General features: G+C 44.1%; 1 protein-coding gene across 3 annotated transcripts in view; it reads right to left on the minus strand.

The window, feature by feature from the left end:
• LOC115167061 (tyrosine-protein kinase CSK) overlaps window positions 1-21,229 on the minus strand; it is a 42,186-nt gene that overhangs the window by 9,715 nt on the left and 11,242 nt on the right. For all 3 annotated transcript variants that reach the window (XM_029721108.1, XM_029721109.1, XM_029721110.1), the window contains exons 2-4: window positions 12,073-12,167; window positions 4,852-4,965; window positions 4,009-4,121 (exon numbers count right to left, since the gene is read on the minus strand). In XM_029721108.1, coding sequence (XP_029576968.1) covers window positions 4,009-4,121; window positions 4,852-4,965; window positions 12,073-12,087 — 242 coding nt within the window. In that variant the 5' untranslated portion in view covers window positions 12,088-12,167. The remainder of the gene's footprint in view (window positions 1-4,008; window positions 4,122-4,851; window positions 4,966-12,072; window positions 12,168-21,229) is intronic.

The raw sequence follows: 21,229 nt of genomic DNA on the forward strand, positions 1-21,229 counted from the left end.
GACACAAGAAGGAGAGAGAGGGACAGGACACAGAGATAGGGCCTTAATGGACTACAGAAATTAACATACCAAGGTCATCAAAATACATAAAAGGGCAAAAAAAGAATTTATAAGTAGAGGGGAGATCTACTCATTATTGCTAGCGTGCAATGTTGGCCATGTAACACTCATACAAAGCCCTCTATTAAAAGAGTTGATAAACAGTCAGCCATAGACAAGGTAAAGGGGACAACAGCAGTAGATCAGCATAATGTAAGGCAGTGGCATTTCTAGGCAGTTGTGCTTAGAGCAGTGGAGTGAGTCTGTGTGTCTCAAGGAACCAGTGAGAAAGTGCCTTGGCGTAAACAGGAAACGCAGACACAGAAAAACACACATGGGCAGGCAGTCAGAAACTGACACAGGCTCTGCAGTAACAGTAAAATGCAAAGCAGCTCAGGCCAGGCAAGATGCAAGGCAGGGCCTGCCAGACCTCTATTCACAGAGAGGTGAGACCTCACTGAGGAGAGGAGGCTTTTAAAGAGAACAGCACAGTGTCTCTCATCCCCTCAGAACAGTCTATGAAACCTGCCCTCGGCTGACCGCAAGGCAAGCTGCAGGACACTGGACTTAGAAAGCTCTCTTAGGGAAAACACACATGGTTCCCTTCTTTGTTTTAGTTCAAGCTATTAAACACGGCCTCCATCTCACCTCATGTACAAGATCTACAGGCTTCTACTGGATAAACCCCACCCCTTTGGATTTTTCCTTAAGATCATTCATCTCTTATCTGTAGTAGACCCTAACACAGAATCCCCCAGCAGTATGGAAACAGGAGCAGCAGGAGGTCCACAGGGGTCTCTCTGGGGGCTGGTGAGTTAAGGGTAATCAAAGTGTGTAATTGATTTACACACTTCCCTCCCTCCGTTGCCCAGCACCAAGACAGACAGAGCAGGGCCTGTGCAAAGCGGCTTAATGCGGAGGGAGGATTGAGTTGATTAGATCAGCGGAGCTGCTTCTCCATGGACAGTAGCCTCCTTAACTCCCATTAATCTGAGAGCAGGCGCCAGTAAGCCAGCAGTCAGCCAAACACTGAGTAACCAACAGCCAAAACACAGGAGGAGCACACAGGAGCTACCAGCCAAACATATGACCAACCAGTCAAACACCACAGGAGGAGCAACCAGTCAGACTATTTAATGAGGAAGCAGGGAATGTAATATGCCATTTATATGTTTCAGTTTGTGCCATTCAGTCGGGAGAACAGGCTGCTAGAAGTACGGGGGAAATAGAGTAAGGAAGGACAGTGGGGAAGGAGGTAGGAGAGACTGCAGTGAACAGGGGACGGAGGCCTTTTGCCAGTCTTCTTTAGGGTGGTGCTGTACCCCCTCTCCCTACCAACAGAGTAGATGATTACCAGCAGGTGGCAGCAGTGAGCTGTGAGGTCAAAGAGCAGCATCTCTCAGGGTGTGGAGACCAACAGACCCAAGAACACAGCTGACACTGTTAGTTATACAAGCCAACTGGGAGAGTTTTCACCAAGACATCTGTTACCAATTCATAACATAACAACCCACGTCGGACTCACACCACTAACCACTCCTCTCTGAGGGGATCCACAGGGCTGATGTATCATTGGCTGTATTTACAGCGAGTTTGCTCTCTTACAGCTGAAGGAGAGTATGAGGGCAGTGGACACCACTCAGTCCCTCCACTGGTGACCTCTACTTCATAAGGACAGCAAACCCACTCACTCCCTCTAGCCAGTTCCCTGTCCAGTGGAGTAGCCTTGCCTTTGTCCTTCCTTGTAACACTTGACTGGTCACCCTTCCCCACACAGCTTGACTGGTCACCCTTCCCCACACAGCTTGAGCTTCCCTCTGCTCAGCTGGGCAGATAAGCTCAGAAGATTGAGATGGTGGGGGAGAGAGTCTGCAGTGTGTGTGTGTGTGTGTGTGTGTGTGTGTGAGTGAGAGAGAGAGAGACACACACACACTATCAGTGTGTTTTGGTCGAACACGTTTGAGTGCAGCAACCTCAGCCTTGTGCTGTGTGTGTGTGTGTGTGTGTGTGTGTGTGTGTGTGTGTGTGTGTGTGTGTGTGTGTGTGAGAGAGAGAGATAACTCTGATTACCTCCTGGCCTCCAGTTTTATACCATTTGAATAAGTCTCATTTTTTTCCCCCTTTTGAAATAGCTGGACCTTCAGAGAGCCCGATTCAAATCGCAGCGCCACTTAGCACCACCCACATTGGCAGGCAGCCACCCAGAGAGCAGACGGGACAGAGAAGAGGTGGTAAAAAAAATAACAAATATACACTGCTCAAAAAAATAAAGGGAACACTTAAACAACACAATGTAACTCCAAGTCAATCACACTTCTGTGAAATCAAACTGTCCACTTAGGAAGCAACACTGATTGACAATAAATTTCACATGCTGTTGTGCAAATGGAATAGACAACAGGTGGAAATTATAGGCAATTAGCAAGACACCCCCAATAAAGGAGTGGTCCTGCAGATGGGGACCACAGACCACTTCTCAGTTCCTATGCTTCCTGGCTGATGTTTTGGTCATTTTCACTCTAGTGGTAGCATGAGACGGAGTCTACAACCCACACATGTGGCTCAGGTAGTGCAGCTCATCCAGGATGGCACATCAATGCGAGCTGTGGCAAGAAGGTTTGCTGTGTCTGTCAGCGTAGTGTCCAGAGCATGGAGGCGCTACCAGGAGACAGGCCAGTACATCAGGAGATGTGGAGGAGGCCGTAGGAGGGCAACAACCCAGCAGCAGGACCGCTACCTCCGCCTTTGTGCAAGGAGGAGCAGGAGAAGCACTGCCAGAGCCCTGCAAAATGACCTCCAGCAGGCCACAAATGTGCATGTGTCTGCTCAAACGGTCAGAAACAGACTCCATGAGGGTGGTATGAGGGCCCGACGTCCACAGGTGGGGTTGTGCTTACAGCCCAACACCGTGCAGGACGTTTGGCATTTGCCAGAGAACACCAAGATTGGCAAATTCGCCACTGGCGCCCTGTGCTCTTCACAGATGAAAGCAGGTTCACACTGAGCACGTGACAGACGTGACAGAGCCTGGAGACGCCGTGGAGAACGTTCTGCTGCCTGCAACATCCTCCAGTATGACCGGTTTGGCGGTGGGTCAGTCATGGTGTGGGGTGGCATTTCTTTGGGGGGCCGCACAGCCCTCCATGTGCTCGCCAGAGGTAGCCTGACTGCCATTAGGTACCGAGATGAGATCCTCAGACCCCTTGTGAGACCATATGCTGGTGCGGTTGTCCCTGGGTTCCTCCGAATGCAAGACAATGCTAGACCTCATGTGGCTGGAGTGTGTCAGCAGTTCCTGCAAGAGGAAGGCATTGATGCTATGGACTGGCCCGCCCGTTCCCCAGACCTGAATCCAATTGAGCACATCTGGGACATCATGTCTCGCTCCATCCACCAACGCTACGTTGCACCACAGACTGTCCAGGAGTTGGCGGATGCTTTAGTCCAGGTCTGGAAGGAGATCCCTCAGGAGACCATCCGCCACCTCATCAGGAGCATGCCCAGGCGTTGTAGGGAGGTCATACAGGCACGTGGAGGCCACACACACTACTGAGCCTCATTTTGACTTGTTTTAAGGACATTCCATCAAAGTTGGATCAGCCTATAGTGTGGTTTTCCACTTTAATTTTGAGTGTGACTCCAAATCCAGACCTCCATGGGTTGATAAATTGGATTTCCATTGATTATTTTTGTGTGATTTTGTTGTCAGCACATTCAACTATGTAAAGAAAAAAGTATTTAATAAGATTATTTCTTTCATTCAGATCTAGGATGTGCTGTTTAAGTGTTCCCTTTATTTTTTTTGAGCAGTATATTACCAACGTCTCCTGTCAGGCCTTTGTAACACCCCCCCCCTTCTAATGAACTAAGCACCAGTCATACCTTTATCATACAGTGAAACATGGGAACTTCTCACAGGTAAGGGCACATCTTACATGACAGAGGAGCAAGGTACTATCGTGTACTTACGGCATAAGACTGAGTTTTCCCCCTGACTTGACCCCTTCCCTTTTCTGGACGTAGTTAGCTGGGATGGTGCCCTCTCTGCCCACTGTGTTCTTCGCTTTGTACCAGTTGGGATCCTGAAATAGCAGCAGAAACACCCTTTAAAACCTGTCCCGGATAGGTGTCCCCCCCACAGGACGGTTGAGCTAACGTAGGCTAATGTGATTAGCATGAGGTTGTAAGTAACAAAACATTTTCCCAGGACATAGACATATCAGATATGTGCAGAAAGTTTAATTATTGTTCTTCTAACTGCACTGTCCAATTTACAGTAGCTATTACTGTGAAATAATACCATGCTATTGTTTGAGGAGAGTGCACATTTATGAACTTAAAAATGTATTAACAAACCAAATTAGGCAGTCTTGATACAACATTTTGAACAGAAATGCAATGGTTAATTGGAGCAGTCTAAAACTTTGCACATACACTGATGCCATCTAGTGGCCAAAATCTAAATTGTGCCTGGGCTAGAATAATAGATTATGGCCTTTCTCTTGCATTTTAAAGATGGTACAAAATAAGTTTGTCTTTTACCAGATCTAATGCGTTATATTCTCCTACATTCATTTCACATTTCCACAAACTTCAAAGTGTTTCCTTTCAAATGGTATCAAGAATATGCATATCCTTGCTTCAGGTCCTGAGCTACACAGCAGTTATATTTGGGTATGTCATTTTAGGTGAAAATTGAAAAAGGGTCCAATCCTTAAGAGGTTTTAACACAGCTGTATAACTACACAAGTCCAGCACCATAACGGTTTTACACTTACATTTTCACAGTATAGAAAGGCGAGCCTTGCTTACCCTGGTGACTCCGATTATGGTCAACACATCTCCTTTACAGAAAGGCAGGTCCTGTTCATTTGTCGACTGGAAGTTGTACTTGGCTACACACTCTGTGCCAGGCAACCATGGCACCTAGGTCAAGAGTGAAGAGGAGAAGCTGTTATAAACACAGATTGACTACAGTAAAAGGTTACAGATAGTCACAGCTTGGATGAGTGAATTGCATTTGTCATTGACACTAGGGAAAAATTCAATTGCAATAGGGTTACAATAACACATTACAATCAAATAACACGTTACTAGAAGCATTTAAAAAGGTCTACTATTCAAATCTTAAATAAGCATGCCCACTCAAAAAAATGTAGAACGAAGAACAGATATAACCCTTCGTTCGCTCCAGATGTGACCGCCCAGCACAAAAACATCCTGTGGCATACTGCATTAGCATCGAAAAGCCCCCGCGATATGCAACTTTTTAGGGAAGTTAGGAACCAATATACACAGGCAGTTAAGAAAGCAAAGGCCAGCTTTTTCAAACAGAAATCTGCATCCTGTAGCACAAACGCCAAAAGGTTCTGGGACACTAAAGTCCATGGCGAATAAGAGCACCTCCTCCCAGCTGCCCACTGCACTGAGGCTAGGAATCACTGTCACCACTGATAAATCTACGATAATTTCAATAAGCATTTTTCTACGGCTGGCCATGCTTTCCACCTGACTACCCCTACCCCGGTCAACAGCGCTGCACCCACCACAGCATCTTGCCCAAGCCTCCCCATTTCTCCTTCACCCAAATCCAGATAGCTGATGTTCTGAAAGAGTTGCAAAATCTGGACCCCTACAAATCAGCTGGGCTAGACAATCTGGACCCTCTCTTTCTAAAATTATCTACCACAATTGTTGCAACCTCTATTACTAGCCTGTTCAACCTCTCTTTTGTATCGTCTGAGATCCCTAAAGTTTGGAAAGCTGCCATCGGTCATCCCCCTCTTCAAAGGGGGTGACACTCTAGACCCAAACTGTTACAGAACTAGATCTATCCTACCCTGCCTTTCCAAAGTCTTCGAAAGCCAAGTTAACAAACAGATCACTGACCATTTCGAATCCCACCGTACCTTCGCCGCTATGCAATCTGGTTTCCGAGCTGGTCATGGGTGCACGTTTGCCCCGCTCAAGGTCCTAAACGATTTCATAACCGCCATCAATAAAAGACAATGTGCAGCAGTCTTCATCGACCTAGCCAAGGCTTTCGACTGTCAATCACCGCATTCTTATCGGCAGACTCAATAGCCTTGGTTTCTCTAATAACTGCCTCGCCTGGTTCACCAACTAGTTTTCAGATAGAGTTCAGTGTGTCAAATCGGAGGGCCTGTTGTCCGGACCTCTGGCAGTCTATGGCGGTGCCACAGGGTTCAATTCTCAGGCCGACTCTTCTCTGTATACATCAATGACGTATCATTCTCTGATCCACCTCTACGCAGATGACACCATTATGTATACTTCTGGCCCTTCTTTGGACACTGTTAACTAACCTCCAGACGAGCTTCAATGCCATACAACTCTCCAACTGCTCTTAAATGCAAGTAAAATTAAATGCATGCTCTTCAACCGATAGCTGCCCGCACGTCTAACATCACTACTCTGGACGGTTCTGACTTAGAATGTGGACAACTACAAATACCTAGGTGTCTGGCTAGACTGTAAACTCTCCTTCCAGACTCATATCAAGCATCTCCAATCCAAAATTAAATTGAGAATCGGCTTCCTATTTCGCAACAAAGCCTCCTTCACTCATGCTGCCAAACATACCCTCGTAAAACTGACTATCCTACCGATCCTAGACTTCGGCGATGTCATTTATAAAATAGCCTCCAACACTCTACTCAGCAAATTGGATGCAGTCTATCACAGTGCCATCCGTTTTGTCACCAAAGCCCCATATACTACCTGTATGCTCTCGTTGGCTGGCCCTCGCTTCATATTCATCACCAAACCCACTGGCTCCAGGTCATCTATAAGTCTTTGCTAGGTAAATCCCCGCCTTCTCAGCTCACTGGTCACCATAGCAGCACCCACCCGTAGCACGCGCTCCAGCAGGTATATTTCACTGGACACCCCCAAAGCCAATTCCTCCTTTGGCCGCCTTTCCTTCCAGTTCTCTGCTGCTAATGACTGGAACGAATTGCAAAAATACCTGAAGCTGGAGACTCATATCTCCCTCACTAACTTTAAGCATCAGCTGTCAGAGCAGCTTACAGATCATTGCACCTGTACATATCCCACCCAACTACCTCATCCCCATGTTATTTTTTTTTGCTCCTTTGCACCCCAGTATCTCTACATGCATTCATCTTCTGCACATCTATCGCTCGTGTTTAATTGCTAAATTGTAATATTTCACCACTACGTCCTATTTATTGTCCTATTTATTAGATGGGCTATGTACAGGCCACTATGGCCTTTTATTGCCTTACCTCCCTAATCTTACGTCATTTGCACACACTATGTAGACTTTTCTATTGTGTTATTGACTGTACGTTTGTTTATCCCAAGTGTAACTGTTGTTTTTGTCGCACTGCTTTTCTTTATCTTGGCCAGGTCGCAGTTGTAAATGACAACTTGTTCTCAACTGGCCTACCTGGTTAAATAAAGGTGGGGGGGTAGCTATGCTGGTTTGTCCTACACGCTGTTCAGACCATATAGCATGTGGGCCTATTCTTTAGACATTAACTGAGGCTCCTACGTCTAACCAGTGGTGTTGTGGCATCAATGTTGTAAATAACATCTTCACAGGAGTCATGGTTGCATGTTATCAGTTAGAGGCAATGACAGTACAAAGCAGCATGTGTGTGTGACACAAGGTGCGTCCAAAATGGCACCCTATTCCCTGGAGGCTCTGGTCATAAGTAGTGCACTATATAGGGAATAGGGTGGGACGCAGCCACTATCCTCATATAACCTGGAGTATTCCTGAAGCAATGCTCTACGCACAGCTCTCTGTATGTCTGATATCGTTATCGGGACACACATCCCTCAAATCATTTCCCGATAGGAGTCAAAGAGAGACGAGCGTCACAGAGGGAGCGATGTGAGAGTTATGTACTGTTGTGTGCCAAAGATAAAAATAATTTGGGTTGATAAGCAAATGTGAATATGGGGGATGCAAGGGGGTTGTAATCATGCTATGCGGCTGCTGGCAGATGAAAAGCAGAAGCACTAATGTCAGTCAGGAAATATGACACGTCAGAAAGGGGCAGGGCACATTAGAATGTGTGTGTAAGTAGGATGCGTGCGTGCATTAGTGATGCATGGGTTGACTCTTAACCTGCAGTCCCCGTGGCTGTATCTGCGGGGCAGGCGCGTTTAGGGTCATGACATATTGTGTGGATGAAGGGCTGGTGGGTTGAATAAATAGAAAACAACACCTTTAAAAAAAAAAGAATAAGTATAATTCTTGTGCAATTTATATCAACAGGCTACACTGGTTCTCGTTCATTATTTTAGGCTGTCAGCCTGAGCTTCTGGGCCAAACTGTACACGCCTCAAATCACCTACACGCCAATCACAAAATGCTTTTGGGAACAGGCAGAGAAAGATGGGAGTTTATTTCAATAAGAGAAAAGCGAGGGCCAGAAAAGTAATGTTTGGGAAAGCATTGGTGATGTGGTTAGAGGATAATAGCAGTGCTCTGTACAAATTTGACAGTCACAAGACTGGGGACATCAAATAGGCCTATGGCACATCAAGGGAACTGTAGCTTATTGTTCAGATGGGTTAAATGGAAATTGAAATCTGAAATCTGGACACTATAACATAGCCTTAATATTAACACCTGCAGAATTAAGCATTTCTTGCAGTAAAATGATAGGCAACATTTTTACTCAGGAACAGGAGTGGAGAAATATGATTTCTTTCTTTCATCTAAAGAGAATGCAAATGCACAGTTAGATGGCACCTCTACAGGCGGTATATTTGTTGGAATCATAAAAGCTAATAGTATTTCAACCACAAGATTTCAGTTCTGCTTGGGTGCATATTTTATCAGAAACATGTTGGGTTGTTTACATAGCTCTCTATTTCCTTTCAACAGGTCAAACTTTGCACAGAAAATCTTCTGTTTTTAGTTTAAAATAAAAAAATCCCCACACCCTAAACGTCTTTTCTCCGCAAAAGAAGCAGGGATGACAGAACTTTACCGATGTCAACAAGATAGAATGAATGCTTCAATCGATTTATGACAATATTATGGTGAGCAAGGATTTATTTAGTCTTCTAGGGCAGCGATTCTCAACTGGTGGGTGGTTATGAGTGGGTCGTAGGTGTCCCCAAATAAAAAAGGTTTTTACAAATAAAAAAAATAAAAAAATTTAATAGCTTATAACATGTATGGAAAAAATATTTACTCCAGTCTAAATGTAAACGACCAGGTAGAAAGTGCGTAGAAATTATAATGAATTTACATGTATCATCATTTCATCTCAGATGGTTTTCTTCAATCACAGTATTTTCAATATAGCGCTATTAGCAGAACTATTGTGGTCTCAAACCTGTGAGTTTATTAACCATCAAGAATATGCGCAAAATGTTACTGGGCCTCTGATTTTCACATATAGTTGGATGGGTTATTAGTAGAGGTCGACCGATTATGATTTTTCAACGCCGATACCGATTATTGGAGGGCCAAAAAAGCCGATACCGATTATTATTATGATTATTTTTTTTGTATGTATGTATGTATGTATGTATGTATGTATGTATGTATGTATGTATGTATGTATGTATGTATGTACGTACGTATGCATGCACACACACATACGTGTAACCGATGTGAAATGGCTAGTTAGTTAGCAGTTGTGCGCGCTAATAGCGTTTCAATCAGTGACGTCACTCGCTCTGAGACCTGAAGTGGTTGTTCCCCTTGCGTTGCAAGGGCCGTGGCTTTTGTGGCGCGATGGGTAACGATGCTTCGTGGGGTGTCAGTTGCTGATGTGTGCAAGGGTCCCTGGTTCGAGCCCAGGTTGGGGCGAAGAGAGGGACGGAACCTACACTGTTACATTGTTGCTGTTGACCCGGATCATTGGTTGCTGTGGAAAAGGAGGAGGTCAAAAGGGGGGTGAGTGTAACCGATGTGAAATGGCTAGTTAGTTAGCGGTGGTGCGCGCTAATGGCGTTTCAGTCAGTGACGTCACTTGCTCTGAGACTTGAAGTAGGGTTTCCCCTTGCGTTGCAAGGGCCGCGGCTTTTGTGGCGCAATGGGTAACGATGCTTCGTGGGGTGTCAGTTGTTGATGTGTGCAAGGGTCCCTGGTTCGAGCCCGGGTTGGGGCGAAGAGAGGGACGGAACCTACACTGTTACATATATACACACACACACACACACACACACACACACAGCTCTGAAGTGACAACGATACTGAAGAGTCTGCTTAGGAGACAAATACTCTCAACTGTTTGAATAATAAAAATAGAGTTTAAGTTACCTGTGATGAATGCTGAAAACAAAAACGGTCATTTCTATATGCAGGAAATCCTATTTTAATAATGGGCATGGTAAGAATTGACTACCAAAGTGCGAGTCACAATTCCCATGACACCTAGTAAAATCTGAAAAGCGGTTCCTTCATTTATTCCATAGGATATTTTTAGATTAACTTAAAATAAGGTCTGTGTTTGGTTTAGGCTTACACCACCTTGCCAATTTTATAATTGTGTAGATATCCATAGGATATAACTCTGATCAATATAAGCGAAGATAAAAATTGTAGAGTGGATTTATGAAAATATGTTGACAAACGTTACCTAGTGAGATTTACACGGGTACCAAAACGCCGAGGCGGTTTAAGCACAAAACACAGACCTTATTTGAAGTAGACATTCTCTATGGAAGACATGAACAGTAAAATAACGAAGGAACCCCTTTCAGGTTCAGCCGCAAGTTATTACAGGAATTATGACACGTCGACTTTCTCTCTAAACCATATATCTTTGACTATTACGAGCCTGCTGCTGCCTACAACCGCTCAGTCAGACTGCTCTATCAAATCATAGACTTAACGATAATATAATAAACCTTAGGTCATTAATATGGTCAAATCCGGAAAACATTATTCTTTCAGTGACATACGGAACCTTTCCGTATTTTATCTAACGGGTGGCATCCATAAGTCTAAATATTCCTGTTACATCGCACAACCTACAATATTATTTCATAGTTCCGTAAAATTCTGGCAAATTAGTTCGCAACGAGCCAGATTCTGTATACCCTGATTCTGCGTGCAACGAATGCAAGAGAAATGACAATTTCACCTGGTTAATATTGCCTGCTAACCTGGATTTCTTTTAGCTAAATATGCAGGTTTAAAAATATATACTTCTGTGTATTGATTTTAAGAAAGGCATTGATGTTTATGGTTAGGTACAGTCGTGCAATGATTGTGCTTTTTTTTTCTCGCAAATGCGCTTTTGTTAAATCATCCCCCGTTTGGCGAAGTCTGCTGTCTTTGATATGAAGAAATAGACGTCACAGTTAGCAACGAGCCAGGTGGCCCAAACTGCTGCATATACCCTGACTCTGTTTGCAAGAGAAGTGACACATTTTCCCTAGTTAAAAGAAATTAATGTTAGCAGGCAATATTAACTAAATATGCAGGTTTAAAAATATATACTTGTGTATTGATTTTAAGAAAGACATTGATGTTTATGGTTAGGTACACGTCGGAGCAAAGACAGTTCTTTTTCGCGAAGGCGCACCACATCGATTATATGCAAAGCAGAACAGGCTAGATAAACTAGTAATATCATCAACCATGTGTAGTTAACTAGTGTTTATGATTGATTGATTGTTTTTTTATAAGATAAGTTTAATGCTAGCTAGCAACTTACCTTGGCAACGTAAAGCAGGTGGTTAGAGCGTTGGGCTAGTTAACGCAAGGTTGCATCCCCAAGCTGACAAGGTAAAAATCTGTCGTTCTGCCCCTGAACAAGGCAGTTAACCCACCGTTCCCAGGCTGTCATTGAAAATAAGAATGTGTTCTTTAACTGACTTTCCTAGTTAAAATTTAAACATTTAAAAAATAACAGCAAATCGGTGGCCAAAAATACCGATTGTTATGAAAACTTGAAATCAGCCCTAATTAAAAATCGGCCATTCCGATTAAATCGATCGACCTCTAGTTATTAGCAATTGCGAGCAGGGGTGAACAAACAGCTGACTTGCGTACTACTAGCATGTGCCTCTCACCTGGATCCCAGACATGGTAAAGGGGGTGGGAGGGGGGGGGGCAGCGGGTGAGGTGTCCTCAGGCAGGTGTCACCGGTCAGCTGGTACCATCAGAGCTGCAGGACAACAGAAGAGAAGATAGTCAATCACCACGTATTGTGGTTCCCTCTGACAGATTAACACCACACTGGAACAGGTTCTATGCTCAGCCTGGTAGACAACCACATGTGGTCTGGTCAGTAAGCAGAAGAGAACCAGATTCAAAATGTTACTCTGGTTAGTTCTGTTAAACAGATTCAATCTGCATGTCAACTCAGCCGCTGTGAATAAGCTTCACATGCAGAGGAAAAATAGCCTACTGTCACTACCTTGTTTCTCAACCAAGGTGCATGAACACTGGCACATACTCATCTACTGCAAACAAAATACAGTTAATGTACTGTTATAGACTGCAATAATAGCCTACATACTAGAATTAGTGAAATAGGCCAAAAAAAATGAAGACTCCTCTATGCAGATAAGCATTTCTGAGCACTAATAATTGCACCTCTCCACGGTGACCTTCAGAGCGAGGTGAATGCAGGAGTTGATCCTCCCAAAGGAAATGAAGCCTCCCTCTGTCTGTTGTCCACTGCTCTGATCTCTAAAGCTAAACCCACCACTTTCTCAGCTCATCTGTGTCAGGCCAAGCTCTGTGCTGTGACAGCTGAATGATCGGTATTGGCTGGAAGTAGCCTACCCTACAGTGTTCCTACCTACAGTAGACAGGCAGTTGGAGAGAGCAGTATTTAGGCTAGGCTACAGTATGGTCTGTATCAGCTGCATCTAGGCTACAGTAGTGAGCAGTATGATCTGTTTTGGCTGGATCTAGGCTATAGTATGCAGGCAGAACACAGCAGATGCCGGGCCTGAAGCGTGTCTCTGTCCCTGAAGATGAGGAAGAGGAGGAGGCCAGAGAAAAGACTGGAGGCACACGACAAGGCCATACAGTTCATGCTGCATCAGACAAAGGCACACACGGCATGGCCAATTCACCACAGGAGGGCCAGTACTGCCCCCCTCAACCTCATCCACTGCCCCCCTCAACCTCATCCACTGCCCCCCCCCTCAACCTCATCCACTGCCCCCCCCTCAACCTCATCCACTGCCTCCCACTTCAGACCGGCCGAGAACAGGAAGTGAAGGGGAACTGGAAGTGGCTGACTCATATTTTCCGATGGCTTGGTGTGGTGGTGGAGGGGTCAGAACACCATTAATGTACTGTAGAGTTCTAGAACCATTAAAATGATGCATGTCTCATCCATACAGCAACTACGGTGCATCAATGGCTCACAGCAGGGCACTGCTAGTCCTATATCCTGTGTTAAAACAGGAAGTTGGCTAACTGCAGACTGCTGCAGATCTGTATGCAAACTGACAGAGCCAAATATAGCAGCTCTGGTATACCCAGAGGCCATCCACTTTTCTATTTGCCATTCTTAGTGTCAGTCAGTGCAAAGGGAAAGCATCACCCCAAAACCTGTTGTTTTTAATAATAAATGCACATCTCTAATCTAGCCTACTTCCATCGTCCTCGAAGAGGGACTGAATATCCTCCTCACTTCAGTGTCAGTCAGCATATGTGAGTGAAACAGCCATATTCCATCATCTATTGCTCCTATAGTGCTGGTGAAAGGAGATGATTCAACACAGAGCTGGTGAGGAAATCCAGGCAAGGTTTCTGAACCAAGGTAGGAAGGCTGATTGCATCTGAGAAATGAGCTCAACTCCAGCAGCAGTGCTGACGTACTGAGGTCAAAGACAGATGCTTAGCACCCACTCAGCAAGTCTAGTTCACTGAGGTGCCTACACACACACAGCCATGTGAGTGATGCTCTATACCTCCGAGAGCAATTTTCTCCTTTCCCACTCACTCATCCCTCCATTCTTTTCAGCTCTCGCAGGCTCCCTGCTGATATCGCTACCATGGAAACCCACAGTGATGTAACACACACACTATACAACCATGATCACTACCTTTTCATATAGCAGAACACTCCTTTCTCTGCTGAGTTCAATGACAGTCATTAGGTGCTCCATTTAGGCTATGTTCACACTAGGTCTACATCAATTCATTCACAGAGCCAAGAAATACTCCTGAGAAAGAGACACCGTACGACAGACAACCATAAATAAACCACATTTTACAAGCACAGCGCTCTGCTGCACTATCTAGAAAAACTTTACACCACTCTCCAGTAAGTGTAAAAAACAAATCTGTGAAAGGAAAACCAACAATCCAAAACCTCTCAGTACGCTTCTCTAGCCATCTAGTGTTGAATGAACACAGACATCGATAGTATCCACAGAAAATCTATTACTTCTACCATGTCATGCTTATGTGTAGTCAACAAGCACTAAGCAAGTAGGTACTGTCTGTCTGTCTGTCTGTCTGTCTGTCTGTCTGTCTGTCTGTCTGTCTGTCTGTCTGTCTGTCTGTCTGTCTGTCTGTCTGTCTGTCTGTCTGTCTGTCTGTCTGTCTGTCTGTCTGTCTGTCTGTCTGTCAGAAGAGCCTCCCCAGACGGACAGCATTGCTTCGGCTACATGTGAAGTCTTCTTCAGGTGGAGAGAGATCATTCTGCTTGTGCAGTCAGCCTGCGACTGATTGTTTTCCTGTGCTGGCTGAAGTCTCCATGGCTGCAGCTGGTCGGAAGTGAACAGTAATTCACACTTTCAAAAACAACCACACAATCATGATTAGGCCTACAGTATCTAACAACTATGCCAGTGAGAGACAAAAAGTGTTGATATGTGCCACATTGTGAAAATTCTAATTAGTAAGCTAATGTTTCTCAACAGCATATGCATGACAGGTTGCGCCAGGTAGAAATGGATGGTGCACAGAGGTGAGTTCACATTTCAGAACTCAACTCTCTTACATGACCCGAGTGTCTGGCAGTGGTGGTCGGTGCCATTCTAGATTAGGAAGGACTTTTTTTTTTACTGAGCATGGCCTTATTTCTATTAAAGCATATTGGCTGACTGTCATTCATATTCCATATCAATGAAATATCAATAGGTTTAGGTTACTAAATTATCTAAATTTGCCCTATACCCATCATGAGGTTGCTACAACGTAGCCTACAAATGAAAGTTCATAACATGGGTGAGGAGACAAAATTGGAGTAATCAAGGTGAGACAGAGACACATTCAATACCACCTTGAACACTTGCCTGCATCTAGCTGATATGGGGTGTAATCATTAGTCGAAACAGTTGCAAAATGAAACAAAAACAAGTGTATTACACAAATTCAGTTAGGTCACTCCCAATTTCATTGCGTTCGCTTCCATTTAAGAAATGTTTTGCCACAGAATTGGCAGAATGAATACACCCCTGATTACTGTCACACACAGTTCACTTTCATAGCAGCCAAATACAGCATCATTACTATGCGCGTTGTACTGTATAATTCCTCCTTTCACCTTCGCTTGTAGCCTTCAGAGCACAACACGACAGCTGTTTGTGACCAGGCACAAATACTTTTCCAAGCCAAACCGTCATAACATAACCGCTACACAGCCTATTCAAAAATAAAAAATAAATTTAAAAAAAAAAAAATCGGGACGCAATACTTTTTCCATGGCAAAAAAACTAAAACACTAAGCAGACCAAATTCTTTGGTCCTTTAAAAACCTGCTGTATGTAAAATAGTGTGTTATAGGTTGGAAAATAAATGACTCTGGATGACAATGTTTTCCTAAAGAAGTTAAATCCACTTAGTTTCCTTGCTACAATACTAATGATATCAAAACTGATATCATCCCAGCCCTAGTTGTAACCATATTAACATTATAGTCAACCAAATACAACTTACATGTTAGTAATCCCACAGTACAGTGTACTACAAGCAGTTACAACGGCAGGCCCCGGTGGCAATAAATAAAACCGAAAGCTTACCTTGGCCTCACTTGGAAGAGTTGCAGTGTTGGAAAGCCTTAGCCAGCTAGTGAACATAAACAGCATTCTTCTCTGTTTGAGTCTGGTTGTTGAGTAGCTTAAATTAAACTGCATTAGTTGGTAAACTAAAAAATATATAGCTAGATCTCCCTCTCTGCCTCTTCTCCTTAAATTGTTCTAAACTGTTCAACTATCATCTTTCTGAGTCAACTACTCACCACAATTTATGCACTGCAGTGCTAGATAGCTATAGCTTATGGTTGCAGTACTAGATTAATTCTCTGATCCTTTGATTGGATGGACAAGATGTTAATTCATACTGCAAGGTGTCTGATTGGCTGGATGACTTCCTAAAGAAGTCATCATAATTACTGTGAAAGTCTACGGAAGGGGATGAGAACCATGAGCCTACTAGTTGTTTAAGTCAATGTACCCAGAGGAGGCTGTCCTCCAGCTACACCATGGTGCTACCATAGAGGGTGCTGTTGAGGCTACTGTAGAAATTCTTGCAAAACAGTGTGTTTTAATCAATTATTTGGTGACATGTGAAAGTTGATGTTATGTTGGGAGGAGGTTCATGGTAAGCTCAGAGGTTGCAGGTGTGTTGGTGTGTGCTGGGCCTGTAGCACAGAGTTGGTATTGTAGAGTTAACTGGCAGCAAAGAAAGGTGCAGGGAGAAATATGGAAATGTGACATACTGACTATGTAAATACAGAGCAACAGCTCACACTACAGTACACACACAGCTCAGTGGAGTGGTCCGATGTAGACGAGACAAGTGCACAACCAATGACTCAATAGTTTAGTTTCTATTGATTAGCCTAACCACAAAAATCACAAGATATGTGACCTATGTTCTATGAAACATGATGTCATTGCATAGAGTATGGAAGTCACAAGTGCTATGCACACAAGTGAGATATCATTAGTCTCTTTGCACAGAGGCATAGTGTAAACAATTCTATGGTGAAAAGCACAGTAAGTCCAGTGTCGTGACTGGTGTCCTCACAGCATCTACTTTCTACTAGCCTTAGCCTAACTGAGTGAGGAGAACTGAACATGGACCCTCCCTTTGCAGAGCAGAGTGGAAGTTTGAGGTAATGTGCTCTGTTTGGAGTGTCGGCGGTTCTAAAGCAGGGCCCAGACAGACTGTATCTGGCAGCTAAATTGCTGCAGTCAGACAAGGTCCAGCTGTCACGGTGTTGTCTGCTGCCGCTCTCCTACAGTCCTTAGCAGCAGGAACCAGGAAGTGGGCTACAATTAGTGCTAGCGCAGTGAGACACGATGTGCCCTGAGATAGAGCAGACTGGCTCCCGGAGTCTAAAAAGCCCTTCTGTTCATCTGTCTGCCCTAATCCTGTGTCCCACTGCCCCAGCAGCACTGCAGAGCAGAGAGAACAGACAAATGGCACAACATGGGCTCATGAGTCACATGGCACTTCCACGACAGGACCAGGTCAGCACCCCTACCACAGAGAAGACAGACAGGTGACTCTGTATATCTCACATGGCAATTTCTCTGGCAAAATACTGTTTTAAATGCTGTCCCCATTACACCATTCAGTGCTGGCAAGCTTCTCTCAGGCTAGGTGTTTGTCAACATCTACATAAAAAGGCACCACAAGGGACACACTATACTAACAATTGGGTTAGTTTCCGTCCAAAAATAGAATACACAAGCCTTTGATTGTGGGGAATACACAAAGCTAACAATGGAACAAGTGCAACAGTGAGAAGAGAATGATATTTGAGTGAAGTGATCAGCCTAGATCTGGACTCCTCTGTTCAAGGCGAACAGAGCCGATACGTTATGCGATTAAATAGTGTGATTTGATATCCAAACATATTGCTCACTGCTGCAGAGAAACGAGATACAAAGTTTTGATCTGTCATGGAAATACAAGTGCTGAAAAGATGTTGGTTCCCCATTTAAAAATAATATGGAGAACAAGCTACAGGATTCAACATACCAGAGTTTGAGGACGTACAGCCGACTGACTACCTTTACCTAGCAAAAAAAACAAATATATATTTTATTTAGCCTAGGCTATATACAGTTGAAGTCAGAAGTTTACATACACTTAGGTTGGAGTCATTAAAACTCATTTTTCAACCACTCCACAAATTTCTTGTTAACAAACTATAGTTTTGGCAAGTCGGTTAGGACATCTACTTTGTGCATGAAACAAGTAATTTTTCCAACAATTGTTTACAGGCAAATTATTTCACTGTATCACAATTCCAGTGGGTCAGAAGTTTACATACTCTAAGTTGACTGTGCCTTTAAACAGCTTGGAAAATTCCAGAAAATGATGCCATGGCTTTAGAAGCTTCTGATAGGCTAATATACATTATTTGAGTTAATTGCAGGTGTACCTGTGGATGCGTTTCAAGGCCTACCTTCAAACTCAGTGCCTCTTTGCTTGACATCATGGGAAAATCAAAAGAACTCAGCCAAGACCTCAGAAAAATATTGTAGGCCTCCACAGGTCTGGTTCCTCCTTGGGAGCAATTTCCAAACACCTCAAGGTACCACGTTCATCTGTACAAACAATAGTACGCAAGTATAAACACCATGGGACCATGCAGCTGTCATACCGCTAAGGAAGGAGAGGTGTTCTGTCTCCTAGAGATAAACATACTTTGGTGAGAAAGGGAATATCAATCCCAAAACAGCAACAAAGAACCTTGTGAAGATGTTGGAGGAAACAGGTACAAAAAGTGTCTATATCCACAGTAACACGAGTCCTATATCGACATAACCTGAAAGGCCGCTCAGCAAGGAAGAAGCCATTGCTCCAAAACTGGCATAAAAAAGCCAGACTACGGTTTGCAACTGCACATGGAGACAAAGATCGTACTTTTTGGAGAAATGTCCTCTGGTCTGATGAAACAAAAATAGAACTGTTTGGCCATAATGACCATCGTTATGTTTGGAGGAAAAAGGGGGAAGCTTGCAAGCCGAAGAACACCATCCCAACCGTGAAGCACAGGGGGTGGCAGCATCATGCTGTGGGTGTGCTTTGCTGCAGGAGGGACTGGTGCACTTCACAAAATAGATGGCATCATGAGGACGGAAAATGTGGATATATTGAAGCAACATCAGTCAGGAAGTTAAAGCTTGGTCGCAAATGGGTCTTCCAAATGGACAATGACCCCAAGCATACTTCCAAAGTTGTGGCAAAATGGCTTTAGGACAACAAAGTCAAGGTATTGGAGAGGCCATCACAAAGCCCTAACCTCAATCCTATAGACCATTTGTGGGCAGAACTGAAAAAGCGTGTGTGAGCAAGGAGGCCTACAAACCTGACTCAGTTACATCAGCTCTGTCAGGAGGAATGGGCCAAAATTCAAACAACTTATTGTGGGAAGCTTGTGGAAGGCTACCCGAACCATTTGACCCAAGTTAAACAATTTAAAAAGGGAATGCTACCAAATACTAATTGAGTGTATGTAAACTTCTGACCCACTGGGAATATGATGAAAGAAATAAAAGCTGAAATAAATCATTCTCTCTACTATTATTCTGACATTTCACATTCTTAAAATAAAGTGGTGATCCTAACTGACCTAAGACGGGGAATTTTTACTAGGATAAAATGTCAGGAATTGTGAGAAACTGAGTTTAAATGCATTTGGCTAAGGTGTATGTAAACATCCGACTTCAACTGTAGACACACGGAGTCAAACTATCAATATAATCCAAAATATTGTGATGTGCAACTGTATATCAATCCCCCCCATCACTAATAAATTCCCCATCCTCTTTTCCATTTGTAGAAAAACATGGTGTTGAGTGAGCGTGTCAGAAAGTCTCACATGAAAGACAGGAAGGAGCAGTATGCACTTGAGTATAGTACAGTATGTCATGCAGAAGAAATGGAGGGTGTTGATCTGAGTGAATGTGTAGCCTATTTTGACAGCACAGTAATAGAAGGTGAAAGGCAGCAAGAATCCCCTTCAGAAGCTGCTGTTAGCAGCAGAGCCACAGCAGCTCTCTTAGCTGTGGTCTCAATCGCAGCACATACAGGCAATTTGGTAATCTCATGCTATTTATAGCCTCTGCATATCCAGGCAAAGTGAGACTGCATTCATTTTCATAATTGCATACATTAAGTGTGTGTGTGTGTGTACGTACATACGTATGAGGGGATTTTCTCCGCCCACAGGATGTCAGAGATGCCACAAAGGACATTCTGGGGAAGGTGAGCAGACAGCTAGAAAATAGGGAGGGGGTAGAACCCCTAGTTGTCAAGCAGCGTGGAGGCAGAGGGGAGGAGTGGACTGGAGTGATGAAGGAGTCCCTTGAACAGAGACAAATCGAGGCAGAAGGAGCTAGAGCAATGAAAGGGGATTTGGGAGGCTGAGACAGTGTGAGAGTGAGTGAGAGTGTGAGAGAGAGAAATGACTGAGCTCGGTCCTGACAGCAGGTTACCGGCACTAGCAGCCAAATAGACTGCTGCAGTGTCTTAAACACGCAGAGAAGCAGTCTGCCTGCCTCAGTCAATGTGCCTCACTGCACAGCTCCCCACTCCGTCTACAGGTGAAGCCAGAGTAATAGGTGACAAAGAGCCTCATCACACACAGCAATGAGAGGGTTCAGCAGAGCAGGGTCCTGGTACAACAACGCAAATCACTCATCTCCAACTGACAGACTGTGGCAGGGGAGAGTGAAGGAAGAAGAGTGACAGGAAATACAAAGGAGAGAACAGAGGAAGTGAGGGAGACGAACAGAGAGATGAGAGGTTGTGGGGTGAAGGGCTGTCCCGTGCTGCTGTGGTAAAGGCTTCAGGGCTGCAGTGACAGTGAGTCCTTTACATTTTAGTAATTTAGCAGAAGCTCTAATCCAGAGCGACTTAACAGTAGTGAATGCATACATTGTCATACTTTTCCGTACTGGTCCCCTGTGAGAGTTGTTTCACTCTGACACCAAACATGAATAATGGAGCCACACCCGGCGGCCATCGGACCTTACTGTACACCAGCCAGCACTGCAAATAGTCACACACACACAGCTAGCCTGTGAATAATAAACAGACTTGCATTAGCACCCTCCACAGAGACTCACATGTACGCTCACACAGAGAGTGGAATTGAATTCTCTTCCTCATATATCCTCTAAAGATATAGGCTAGGCTCCTGATGAGACAAAAAAGGCAATTGTGGTAGGCTACAATTCATGAATATCTTCTGATATTATCTTTGTCTCACAGAAAGAGATTATGTCAATAAAGATATTC

Source organism: Salmo trutta, chromosome 29, assembly GCF_901001165.1.
Source record: "Salmo trutta chromosome 29, fSalTru1.1, whole genome shotgun sequence".
NCBI lineage: Eukaryota > Metazoa > Chordata > Actinopteri > Salmoniformes > Salmonidae > Salmo > Salmo trutta.